Genomic DNA, 14246 nt, shown 5'->3' with positions numbered 1-14246 from the left:
GTGTCGCATGGAGATAGCTAACACTATCGGTTCGGTTCGGTTTGGATTGGTTCTGGATTTTCAAACCGAACCGATGGGTTTTCTAAAAAAAAACCAAACACACTAAATCGGTTTCAGTTTTTTTCGGTTATCGGTTTTTTGGATCGGTTTTTGATTTTTTTATTGGATTGGATTTGAACACCCTTACTAACAATTAATGAGAATAAAGATGTTCAATTATTTAAATACATCGATATAAGACCTTAGATTTGATCTAACAGTCTTTTCTCGGTGAATTTAATTAAAAGAAATGATATTTTTCTCAATCCCAAATTTTAAATGTAATCAATTTTATTTGTGTCACTTAATGTTATACATTTTCATTTTAAAATTATCTCAGGTGACTTTCTTATACGTTAAGACAATCACTTTACAACAATCTTAAAATGAACGTATATTACCCTTAGTCAAATTATTTGAATCGAGTCAAGTAATGCTTATGAGGCTTCATGCAATTAAATCCTAAACCTATATGAAAAAAATACACAAATATTTCCTAATACCAATATATATTTTATATACATACAACATTCAAAACACATTTTACAAATATAGGACTAAATAACAAAGCTGGAAACTTTTAGTGTCACAACAAAAAATAAAATAAATAACATAACATATAATATACAAATCATACATTACAAGAACAAACAGTGTAATAAGCCCATATATTTAGGACCAAAATAAACATATTTAACATTAAGTGCCAAAATTATAATGAATAAAAATAAATAAGTTACGAGGACCAAATTAAAATAAAATAAAATTACATGATTAAATTAAATAAAAAAACATATCAGAAACCAAAATATAAAACATGTTGAAACTACAAGACTAGTTGATAATTATTCCCTTTTTTACAAGCCTAAAACATGCATTTTATTAAAAATGCCTAAATTACTTAATCAGTCCAAAAATAATGAAATTAAATTAAATAATTACTACGCATGACTAAAATGAAAAAATACGATTAAATAAGGGGGACTAAACAACAAATATTCCAATAAACATAAAACATACAAGAAAAAAGGGTAAATAACAATTTTGGTCATCACATGTGACCAACATGCAAAAACACGCTAAACTATGGAGGACTAAAAAGAAAATATCCCAAAAATATATAATATGCATGAAAAAGGGTAAATAACAACTTTGGTCCTCGTAGGTGACCAACGTGGAGAAACACACTAAACTATGGGGACCTATGTGTGATTTTACCCTAAATTTCCCCTATAAAACCCACTTTTTTTTATTTCCACTGAAACCCAAAAAAATTTAAAAATTCTCTCCCCTCTCTCTTATCTTTTACGGTTGGCCACTCTTAGGCTTCCCTATTCCACCATTCCGGCCGCTACACACGACGGTCGAAACTCCTAAATCGACCCAAAAGACCCTAAAATACTAGATCTACCACCCTATACCCCGATCAAGGGCTAAAACTCACCAAAAATACTCCTAAACACCAACAAAAAGGCCTCGACGCTTCAGCTTCCCTTATCCCCGACCACTTCGACAACAAACAACCATCGGCTGACTACTCCCTCTCAGGTAACTATTCAGTTTCCTCCTATTTTTTTTGGTTTTTTATATATATTTCAAAATTAAAAAAAGAAAATAAAAAAAGAAAGTTTTACCTTAAAAATTTTTTTCTTTTCTATTGCTTCCGAAAATCAAAGGGAAAAAGGGTCCTTTTTTTCCACTGAGATTCAGGTTCTTATAACCCCGATTTTTTACATAGTTTTAAAAATAAAAATCTTCTGACATATACTGTTGATGGTTATTGATGATTGATCTATGTGGCAGGGAGGCATGGCTTCCTTGTTCGGTTAGTAAGGCATTACATGCCTCAAATTTTGTTAAGATCTAATCCGACTCGGCTTGGTGGTTCTAATGATTGGCGCGACTGGACATGGAGAAGATTCGATTGGCAGCTGTGGCTCATCCTTGACGACGGTGGTGGTAGTTGAATAGATCTTATTTTAGGGTTAGGATTAAATTAGGTTAGGGTTTTGTAATTGGGCCCGGGTTTCTATATGTTTGGGCCAGTTGTTAGGATCACTGTTTAGGCTAGTTGACTTTGTAATTGGGGCCCGATTTGGGCTTGTAAAAAACCTACAAAATAATAATAATAAAATTAAACATTAAAATTAAAATTTAATATTATAATTAGATAATAATAATAATAATAATAATAATAATAATAATAATAATAAATAATTATCCGGTGAAAACGAATGTCTACATATAGTATATGCATATTGTGGGCACACGTTTCAGTCATTCAGAAATATCCTCAAGCCATTCAACTTCTTCTCTAGATTTTTCTAGAGCTGCAAACTTATATTCCATTGTGAATCTAGTTATAATCATCTGTCTTGAGGATTTTCATGATACAACTCCTCCTTCCGAAGTGAATACATATCCACTTGTACCTTTTGTATCTTGAATATTAGATATCCAACAAGCATTGAAGTATTCACTTATACCTAGAACAACTTCCATCATGTTCTGTGATAACCTAGAGCTTCTGAAAAATCATTCATCATTTCTTTTAGAGTCTGATTTTTTGGCTTAGTTACTCCATTTGATTGAGGAGAATATAGTTGTGTTACTTCATATTATTTTGTGAACAATATTCACCAAATGGTTCAACGTATTCACCAACACGATCACTTCTCAACATCTTAATCATTTTATTAAATTAGTTTTTAATTTTTTTCTTATAGAGTATAAGTTATGTATGGTTTTGCCTTTGCTCTTAAGCAAATACACATATCTACTTGTGCTATCGTATATGAAGGTAATAAGACATTTATTCTCCCTCTTGTTTGAAAATTTTTCAAGTAAAAAATATCGCTATATATTAAATCAAGCAGTTTGATACTTCTTTCAATAGTTTGAAAAAAAAAAGATATTGTTAACTTTGTCTCAACACATGTTTCACATTTATGATTATAATTAATATGAAATGAAATGATGTGTTCCAAGTTTAATTAATCTACATAAAGTATCATAATTAACATGTTGAAGTCTATCATGCCATAAATTAAGTGACTCAAGCATATAAATGGAATAAGAAACGATATTCTTATTTGTGCTCTTGGCTTTTATAGAGATAACATTAAGTTTCCACATATCTTTCAATACATATCCCTTACCCACAATCATTCCCCCTAAAAAAATCATCTTTTGAGATTCAAATATCATTCTAAAGTCGTGAACACATAAAAGTGTCCTATAAACAAATTTTTTATTGCATGTCATAAAATTCTATCCACAGAATTTCGTCTGTTTCTCGTTTGGGCTAACTATCACTTTCGTTTTATTCAAAATCATACTCGAAACTTGATTCAAATTTTGAGATGGGACCAATACTATAGCGTTCGAGCTGGATGAATCGGTGAGTATCCCGTAGTCATTATTTTGTTAAAAATGAAAATAGAGCTAGCAACAATTTCAATAAACAAAAAATTAATTTTCACTTTTTTTATTTTGTTACTAGACAGAATCAAAGTTCTAAAACAAAATCAATAAGATTAAAACATCTTATCAATCTTTAATAAAGTAGCATTTAAATTCATTTGTGCGAGGATTGTTTACATAATGAAAATCTAATATTACAATCTAACAAAAAAAATTCATATTATATAGTCATCATTTATGATCTAACTAATTGACTTAGATATTTTGATCCTAGTTATAAATTTATAAAAACTAATTAACCGACCAATTTTGGGATACTGAATTATTTTAGATACAATATTATTTTACAGATTTATAATCTCTACGTTTATTATTACTCAGAACGTAGGCAGGCAAGAATGAATAAACTTATATGATAGAATAAATTTCCATCAAATTTCACACTTCGTGTACCTAAAATTTACATAATTGAATCATATTATATAATTTAATTTCTAGATAAGAGCCTGTAGACATTAATGTTTCAGGTAGATAGATCGTTAGATTTCATTGCTACCGGTTCATTTTAACTGAAACTTATATAATAAATTCAGTCTGTATACATGACTTGATCATCTGTATAATCAAATTACTGCACTGTTAGAATACATGTCTTCTTTATAATCTAATGGGTAAACTACACAATTGTTGAGTTACTACTTCTTAACAGAATATGAGCATATTCATTAATGGAAAATGTGTATCTATCAAAGTTCTACATCTGCAAGCTATTAATGCATAGCTTTGCAAGCAGTTACTGCTAACAACATGCTAACAACCTAGCTAACCACCTTCAACAGCTAACAAACTCCTAACTGTTGCTGACTCAGCTAACTGCTACTTACTCAGCTTACATGCATACGCTGCATATACCTATAATATCCCCCTGCATCTTCACCTTCCTTCATTCATCGCAACACAACACACACTTTGTCGCGAAATTCCTCAAACGCTTTTTTTGACAGTGGTTTAGTGAATCCATCAGCCACTTGATGTGCAGCCAGAACATAATTAACACAAATATGCCCAGCAACCACCTTTTCCCTTAAAAAGTGAACATCCAACTCAACATGTTTGGATTGAGCATGATATATTGGGTTGGCACTTATAGCCACTGCACTCGTGTTGTCACACCAAATCACTGATTTCCCCTACTGCTGAACACCAAGATTAGTTAACAGTGTGCTAATCCACGTGACTTCAGCTGCAGCATTAGCAACACTTTTGTATTCAACTTCCATAGTTGACCTAGACACTGACCTTTGCTTCTTCAAACTCCATGTAACAAGGCATTTACCAATGAACACTCCATAGCCCGATATTAACCTTCGATCATCCATGTTCGCGCCCCAGTCTGCATCTGTAAAGGATGAGACCAACGTTCTGGTATCAGTTGGTGAGAACAACAATCCATAGTTTACAGTACCTGCTAGATACCTAAGGATTCTTTTTACTGCAGTAAAGTGTGTCACTCGAGGTGCATGCATGAACTGAGCAACTTTGCCTATACTCAATGATAAATTAGGTCGAGTGTGACATAGGTAAAGAAGTGAACCAACAATTCTCCTATATTCACTTGCATCCTTCAACAGTTCTCCTTCCTCGCGAGACAACTTGCAAGAAAAGGACATATGTGTAGAATATACAACAACAGTTTTCATACCAGCCTTTTCTAGTAACTCTAATGCAAATTTCTTTTGACTAAGCACAAGTGGATTACTACCCCGTAATACTTCAATCCCTAGAAAGTAACTCAGTGCTCCCAAATCCTTGAGAGAAAACTTCCCTTGTAGCATATCATCAACTGCCTTAATCCCATGTGAGGACCCTCATGTGATCAATATGTCATCCACATACACTAATAGGTATACTCGACCAATACCATTGTCTTTATAAATAGAGATGAATCTGCTTGAGAAACTTGAAACCCTATTTCCAACAAGGATTCTTTTAGTTTGGAGTGCCAATTGCGAGGTGCTTGCTTTAGTCCATACAACGCTTTCTGCAATTTGCACACCAAGGGAGAGACATCATCATACAACTGTTTGAAACCCGGCGACTATTTCATAAACACATCCTCTTTAAGATCACCATTGAGGAAGACATTGTTTATATCTATATGCCTCAACTCACACGCATTAGAAACTGCGAAAGTAAGAATAACATTCACTGTGGAGAATTTAACCACCAGGCTAAATGTATCACAAAAGTCATGTCCAGGAACTTGCGTGAATCCTTTGGCCACTAATTGGGCCTTATACCGATGAATGGAGCTATGAGGGTTGCATTTTAGTTTAAACAACCATTTACAGCCAACTGTCGTTCTTCCAGGTGGAAGCTTAACCAATGACCACGTCTCATTCTTCTGTAAAGCATCAATTTAAGCCTGAACAACATTCTTCCATTCTGAAGACTGCATTGCTTCATGTACACTCGTAGGAATTTTATCACCAAAGTGACTTGAGAATGCTTTTGGTTTGAAAATACCGCATTTACTCCTTGTCAACATTGGATGGGCATTCTGTAGCTGACGTGTTCCAGTGTGTTGACTGAGTGATACATTGAGTTCCTGTATAACTGCTTGACTACTACAACTACTAGTATCACCATGTACTCCCGAGGTTTCAGCAATGCCTGCCCTATCAAAATGTTATTCCTCATTATTTAGTTGTTTCGAATGCTGGTTAACGTGGCCACTGCCACTAACCTGCAGGTCAAGACTATTACTCATATGAAAATCAGGCTCTTCATGCATATTTATACTCCCCTTATAGTTTTGTGACTCGCCCCTCAGGGTTTCATGAAGATCCTGATTACTGCCACCTTGCACGTTTACAAGTTGCTTGACATTTGTGACTATTTCAAGCTTCTGAGGGTAACACATGTTTTTTCAGGATAAGTTGTGATGATGCTTCTTTATTAAAAGGGAAACACCCATTCATTGAATACCACATGCCTCGATATATAGACTCGACCGTCACGAGCTAAGCATTGATATCCTTTGTGTTGTGGGCTAATACCCAAATATGTGCAAGGCTGAGAACAAAAATCCAGCTTGTGCTTCTGAAATGCTCGAAGGTGGGGGAAAACAAAGATATCCAAAAACTTTAAGCGTTTTGTAGTCTGGTTGCTTTCCATACAGCTTCTCAAAAAGGAGAACTTCCTTGTAGCACCTTTGTTGGCAGTTTGTTAATAAGGCTAACAGCAGTAACAATGGCATAAGACCAAAATTTTATGGGCATCAAGGCTTGAGACAAGAGGACAAGTGCCAATTCAACTAGATGTCGATGTCTCCTCTCAACCATACCATTTTGCTTAGACGTATGTGGACATGTCAACCTATAAACAATGTCAGACTTGGCCAAAACATCAGTGAAGGTTCAAAACTCCCCACCCCAGTCACTTTGGACTGTTTTGATAGATAGTTCAAACTGTGTATGCACCATTTTCTGAAACAGCTGAAAAGCTGCAATGGCTTGAGACTTTTGTATGAAGCAAGTAAAGCTATGTATGTCGAGAGAAAACATCAACAAATGATATGTAATACCGAAAACCATTTGAAGAAATATGAGGAGGTCCCCATAAATCAGTGTGAACAAGCTGAAAAGGAGAATTATATTCAGTAGTGGATTGAACAAATGGCAGTTTGTGACTCTTGCCTACATGACAAGCAGAACAAACTTTGTTTATATCAACAAGTTTTGCTATCTTATTCAAAGTGTCAAATGAAGGGTGACCCAATCGCCAATGCCATAATTCATCAACTGGAAAAGACTTCAAATCAATATTGACATCTCCCTTCACTGTTGCACAGTCTTTCTCAAATGAATATAAGCCATATGCTTCTTCACCACTCAACAAGACTTGTTCAGTTGCCTCATCAAGTACATAACATTTCTTGGCATGGAACTCAAGGAAGACACTGTTATCCCTAGCAAGCTTAGAGACCGAGAGAAGGTTTTTGGTTATTTGAGGGACATGTAACAAGTCATTTAGTAATAGCACACGAGAAATATAAGGCATAACAGATTTACCAGCCTTATCAATATCGAGTGATACTCCATTACCTACAGTAAGTTTACCTGGTCCAAGAAATTCATATTGATTCATCATATTAGACGCATTAGGGGTGACATGATGTGTGGCCCCCAAGTCCACCACCCATCGATCAGTAGTTGCAGTAACCACATTTTCTTGTGGCTGCGTATTAGAAGAAACATCTAAACATCCTTTAGAAAAACATTCACAATTTTGATTTCCTTTCCCATAAGTATAACGTGTATTCACTGAGCCTTCTTTAGAAGAACCATAACTGTCAGTTGTTACACATGTGAATTCTTCATCATATCGATGCCAGCATCGGTCAACTAGGTGGCCAAGTTTGCCACAGGGCTGACACTGCAACCTAGTTTGCCACAGGGCTGACACTGCAACCTAGTTCGCCACAGGGCTGACACTGCAACCTAGTTCGCCCACGCCCCCTTCCATTGTTCCTCATACCAAATCCATTAGTTGAACGGTTTGACCTGGAATCTTGACGATTAGGAGCATTGTAAGACTCATGACCCATACTGCCCTGAGCTAGATTTACACTAACAGGCAGCAGATCAGTTTGTTTATCAAATCTGACCAGCTGTGACTCAACATTCATTAGCATCGTGTAAATGCTATCTAGTGACAATGTTTCTTTCATGGTTGTTATAACTGCAATGAATGGCTGGTATTCACATGGCAAACCTTTCAAAATTGAAACAATATGCTCAACATGAGAAATAACACTCCCACAAGAAGCAAATGCATAACATACCTCTTTCACTCGTGTAAGATATGTGTGCATGTTGTCACCGCCTTTCTTCAACGAGTGAAGTTTGTTATGAAGATTCATTAATGTTGTTGTGGACCTGTTTACAAAGAATTGCAACACTATTCTCTAAACCGTCGTAGTCATTTCTGCTCCCACGAACTGAGGAAGAAGATTAGAGCTGATGGTCGATAACATCCAAGAAGCAACAACACTATCTTGTGCAACAAATTCTTCATAGCTTTCATTAATGTGTTCCTCACCATCATCATCTACCACAGTCTCTGGTAGAGGCATCATGGCTCCGATTAAGAGTCGTTCAAGGCGGTGACTCCGAATTGTTAACAAGATATGCTGGTTCCATAATAAGAAATTTGTCTCATCAAGGATAATGTTGACCTTCTTGCTCGAGAAACTCTTCGTACATCCAATTGTAAGATCCATAGTAAGAACAAGACATCAAGAATGGAGCAAGCAGCGGAAAGAAACTTCTCGAATTCACCCAGAACCACCGACGATTGATACCATGTTGAGTTACTGCTTCTTAATAGAATATGAACATATTCATTAATGGAAAATGTGTATCTATCAAAGTTGTACATCTGCAAGCTATTAATACATAGCTTTGCAAACAGTTACTGCTAACAACATACTAACAGCCTATCTAACCACCTTCAATGGTTAACAAACTCCTAACTGCTGCTGACTCAGCTAACTGCTGCTTACTCAGCTTACATGCATACGTTGTATATACCTATAATAGCAATTCATCATTGAACTTTATATTCATTCATTTATTTTATCACCTATTTTACTCTTCCATTTTACTCATTTAATTTTTAATTTTTTTTAATTTACTCACTAGAATTTTAAATTATTTAAATTTATCATGTTTTAGTCACTATAAATTACTTTATTATTATTATTATTTATGATGTAATATTTTATTATTATTATTAAATATAAAAATAATTTCTTAAAATAAAATAATTTAAAATAAATAATAAAATAAAATTTTATTATTATTAAATTTAAAAAAATATATCTATCTGTTCTCGTAACCATCTATCATTGTCGGCTTTCAAAATCCGTAATCGTTTGGTTTTCGGATTTTTCAATTTATAGAGTTCAGAACATGTTCGATAGAATGGAAAACGGTTTTAGACTCAAGAGTCGATACGAAACGACCCATAAAATCTGCTCAAGACGAAACACTTCAGAACATTTCAATCTCTAATTTATGAACTTCAAAACATGTTTGATAGAATGGAAGTCAATTTTTGAACTTCAGAACATGTTCGATAGAATTGAAGTCGATTTTATATTCAAGAGTCGATACAGAAACGAAACTAGCAATTCATCATTGAACTTTATATTCATTCATTTATTTTATCACCTATTTTACTCTTCCATTTTACTCATTTAATTTTTAATTTTTTTTTAATTTACTCACTAGAATTTTAAATTATTTAAATTTATCATGTTTTAGTCACTATAAATTACTTTATTATTATTATTTATGATGTAATATTTTATTATTATTATTAAATATAAAAATAATTTCTTAAAATAAAATAATTTAAAATAAATAATAAAATAAAATTTTATTATTATTAAATTTAAAAAAATATATCTATCTGTTCTCGTAACCATCTATCATTGTCGGCTTTCGAAATCCGTAATCGTTTGGTTTTCGGATTTTTCAATTTATAGAGTTCAGAACATGTTCGATAGAATGGAAAACGGTTTTAGACTCAAGAGTCGATACGAAACGACCCATAAAATCTGCTCAAGACGAAACACTTCAGAACATTTCAATCTCTAATTTATGAACTTCAAAACATGTTTGATAGAATGGAAGTCAATTTTGAACTTCAGAACATGTTCGATAGAATTGAAGTCGATTTTATATTCAAGAGTCGATACAGAAACGAAACTAGCAATTCATCATTGAACTTTATATTCATTCATTTATTTTATCACCTATTTTACTCTTCCATTTTACTCATTTAATTTTTAATTTTTTTTTAATTTACTCACTAGAATTTTAAATTATTTAAATTTATCATGTTTTAGTCACTATAAATTACTTTATTATTATTATTTATGATGTAATATTTTATTATTATTATTAAATATAAAAATAATTTCTTAAAATAAAATAATTTAAAATAAATAATAAAATAAAATTTTATTATTATTAAATTTAAAAAAATATATCTATCTGTTCTCGTAACCATCTATCATTGTCGGCTTTCGAAATCCGTAATCGTTTGGTTTTCGGATTTTTCAATTTATAGAGTTCAGAACATGTTCGATAGAATGGAAAACGGTTTTAGACTCAAGAGTCGATACGAAACGACCCATAAAATCTGCTCAAGACGAAACACTTCAGAACATTTCAATCTCTAATTTATGAACTTCAAAACATGTTCGATAGAATGGAAGTCAATTTTAGAACTTCAGAACATGTTCGATAGAATTGAAGTCGATTTTATATTCAAGAGTCGATACAGAAACGAAACGACCGACTATCATTTACGACCATAAGCGTTTCTAGTTCCATAAAATCTGCTCGAGACGAAATGACTAAACGATTACCATCTACAGACATCAACGTTTCAATTTCCTTATTTTTAATCGGATTTATTCCGAAAAACATCTACAGCCATCAAAGTTTCAATTTCCTTATTTTTAATCGAATTTATTCCGAAAAAATAAAGGTCAAATTCAACCTCAAGGTCAAACTCAAGGGTCGTTTGTCGTGACGAAACGACACATCTACGACAGTCAATAAAATTAAAATTTAAGATCAAGCATTTATGAAGACGGTCGATAAAATTTAAGATCAAACATTTATAACCGTCGACCGTGAAGACGTCAAACAGTGACGACCATTGTCTAGTTTTGATTTTATATTCTAAAGTATTTTAATATAACTTTTATAATTTTAAACCCTTAAATTTTAATATGACTTTAAAAAATTAATATAATTTTTTAAATATAATTTTTCAAGTTCACAAATGACATAAATCATAAACTCATGACATAAATTATAAATTCCTTTGTCCATCCCTGCATAATGCTTTTGTTGTTTAAAAAGTGTTCCAACGTAACTCCATTTAAGACAACTTATTTTTAGTAAATCTCGTGAAACATTTGTTTAGGAGATGCGTTAAAAAAAACAAATTTAATAAACATGTTCTACTTACTGCACCATTTTTATTACTGTCTTGACACTGCGTACAAACATACAAGACAACTCAAGAAGAAAAAAAACAAAAGAAGGAACCACATGCATGGATCCATGATAAACAAATTAAGTAGCTAGATACAGGTACAGAGGTGCAAAACACAGAAACATTGACTAGTAATCTTCAGGGGCCAAGGGCTGGTGCGTTGGGTGCGCAGGCTCGGCAGCCGGGATGATCATGTACTCGTATACCAGACCGGCTAAGCCTCCACCGATCAATGGACCCACCCAGTATATCCAGTGATGGTCCCACCTCCAACCTACCAAAGCCGGACCAAATGCCCTGGCTGGGTTCATGGCTCCTCCATCAAATGGCCCGCCTACTAAGATGTTGGCGGTCACTATTAACCCTATAGCCAGTGGTGCTATCGTCCCCAAGCTTCCTCTTTTGGGATCGATCGCCGTTCCGAAAACTGTGTACACCAATCCAAATGTCAGGATAATCTCTAGTATCATGCAACGCAACTCTCCAACTCCAAACGCCACTGTGAAACCTGCAGGTCTCTGAAACCAAAAGCAACCCAATTATGCATTATCCGATTACATATACATGCATGCATGCATGATCTATATATATATATATACCATTCCGGCGGTGAGGCGGAGCAAGAGACAAGCCACAACAGCACCTAGGAGCTGAGCAACCCAGTAATAAACCGCACGGACCACAGAGATCCTTCCTCCGAGCAAGGCACCGAAGGTGACGGCAGGATTCACATGACCACCCGATACGTTCATACTAGATGCCACGGCCGCAAACAGAGCCAACCCGTGCGCAAGTGCTACCATCACCAATCTTGCAGGCGTTGTATTCGTTTCGTTGAACATCTTGTCTGCAACAAGTCAAGCAAAAGCATTAACCAAGAGCTACTAGCCTACTACTCGTATATAAAAGAAATTAAGTATTACAAGGCGGACAGTACCGATAGCAAGAATCGAGCCTTCACCGGCAAAGACGAAGATGATAGTGGCCAGGAATTCAGCCAAGGTGGCTCTCATGGAGTCGGGATGAGTGGCCTCGTCAGCCCTCCCAACTTCGTATCTACGAGTTGGCATCTTTGCCTTCCTTTACCCCACACCTTCACAGCTTACAACGAACAAGCTGCAGCTATATGTATTTATTGAGAACACTGGTGTAATTGCAGAGCGGCTTCAGCTGAGAAAAATAACAAGAAATGAAGACAAAAGCAGAGGAAGCAAATATGAGAAGAGTGGGGATGGGAAAATCAGTTTGTGCATGGATGAGAAGTGGAAGTTGATTTGCTTTAAATTAGACAGAGGAAATTTGGAATGACGTGGGACACTTGGGAGATGTTAACCCATAAGCCTTGACACGTACATATCTATGTGTAGGCTTCCCATTCTTCTCCCATTTTCTTCTCATCACTTCAAATCCTGTACTCCCTTATCCTTTCTCCTAACATATACGTTTAGCTTCTATTTTTAAAAACAATTTTTGATGTAAAATTAAGTGTTTAAACTATATTATAAATTAATAATTTAATATAAAAATAAATGTATAAACTATATTTCGAAAAAAGTTTTAGTGCCTAAATAATTTTTCGTTTCTCTGTTGTTATTTTAGGTGTCGGGTGTTAACCACTGTTAAAAATCCCCGTTAAGTGACACGTGTCATGTTTTAGTAATTTTAAAAAAAATATTTAAAATAAAAAATATTTTTTAGAAGAAAAAACTAAAAAAATTCATTTTATTAAAAAATTAAAACTTTTAAAACCCTAATTTTAATCCTTTTACCACCTCCGACCACTACCAACACCGTCAATCGGCCAAACACCCAACGACGTGTGACTGACAAACCACCCACGACGAAAACCACCATACTTTCAAAATTCGACCGACCACCATGTAACACCCTCAGACAGATGCGGGTGACTTGATCCTATCCGATGTGTCACATTATGGCCACCGGAGCGACCCACAATAAAAATTTGGGGAAAATTAAAATCTTTATTAACACATATAAAATCATAAAATAATTTATAAATAAATACAAGTTTCAGACTTGATATATGAAAAAAAATCAAACGTGGCCTACATGCCCCTAATTACACTTATATTGTACACTGCAAGCAAAACCGAATGAAACTCCCACACTGAAGTTGATAGTTGAACTGAATTAATTCTTTTAACCTGAAACTGAGAGTAAAAGAGTGAGCTTTGAGAAGCTCAGTAATACAGAACTAAGCTTTGTGAAGCTCAATTATACATAACTACCAAGTGATGCTGAATGACATGCATATGATAGGTAAACATAAAATTTCCTTATCTATTCAGGGGTCTACAGGTTTTTGGGATGAGTTGTGGTTTCACTGATATTTCTTCGAGTAAAAAACATGAAGGTTTCAGTTCATAGTAAACATTCAGAGGACCAAGTTTTCAAGAGATCGAAATAGGGTGTCTAGTATGCTCCAACAAAATAGAGTAACATATATAAATCCTTTAAAAATGTTTGTAGTTTAAAACATATTTTAAAAACCATAGTAATACCCTCCAACCGAACATCGTTATGCAATTCTCCATAACTGCATCCATAAGGACTTACCTTAAGCACACAACAGAGGAGCCACCCTAAGGGGGTAACTTGGGGCTTATGTGCCTACTCAAGGGTTTCCTTAGGTCCATAAGGATTTACCAGCTTGATAAGAGCTGAACCTCCATACTCCAGAATCC

At 34.4% G+C, this 14246-nt stretch overlaps 1 protein-coding gene across 1 annotated transcript; it reads right to left on the bottom strand.

Moving 5' to 3' along the window:
• Window positions 1–11538: 11538 nt before the first annotated feature.
• Window positions 11539–12697, bottom strand: LOC120165919 (probable aquaporin TIP3-2). The gene is made up of 3 exons (XM_039175349.1): window positions 12479–12697; window positions 12141–12388; window positions 11539–12059 (listed from the first exon to the last, which is right to left on the bottom strand). Exons 1-3 carry the CDS (start codon window positions 12609–12611, stop codon window positions 11670–11672), a joined length of 771 nt encoding a protein of 256 aa, XP_039031280.1. The 5' UTR covers window positions 12612–12697; the 3' UTR covers window positions 11539–11669.
• Window positions 12698–14246: the final 1549 nt, after the last annotated feature.

This window comes from Hibiscus syriacus, unplaced genomic scaffold (assembly GCF_006381635.1).
Source record: "Hibiscus syriacus cultivar Baekdansim isolate YM2019G1 unplaced genomic scaffold, ASM638163v2 tig00111621_pilon, whole genome shotgun sequence".
Classification (NCBI taxonomy): Eukaryota; Viridiplantae; Streptophyta; class Magnoliopsida; order Malvales; family Malvaceae; genus Hibiscus; species Hibiscus syriacus.
This window is presented reverse-complemented; position numbering and strand designations above follow the sequence as displayed.

Bases quoted from the DNA above. Each gene is read 5' to 3' on its own strand.
- LOC120165919 (XM_039175349.1), bottom strand. From the start codon at position 12,611: ATGCCAACTCGTAGATACGAAGTTGGGAGGGCTGACGAGGCCACTCAT. The intron at 12,389-12,478 runs GTACTGTCCGCC...GACTTGTTGCAG, and splicing joins AGGCTCGATTCTTGCTATCG to ACAAGATGTTCAACGAAACG. The intron at 12,060-12,140 runs GTATATATATAT...TTTTGGTTTCAG, and splicing joins TCCGCCTCACCGCCGGAATG to AGACCTGCAGGTTTCACAGT.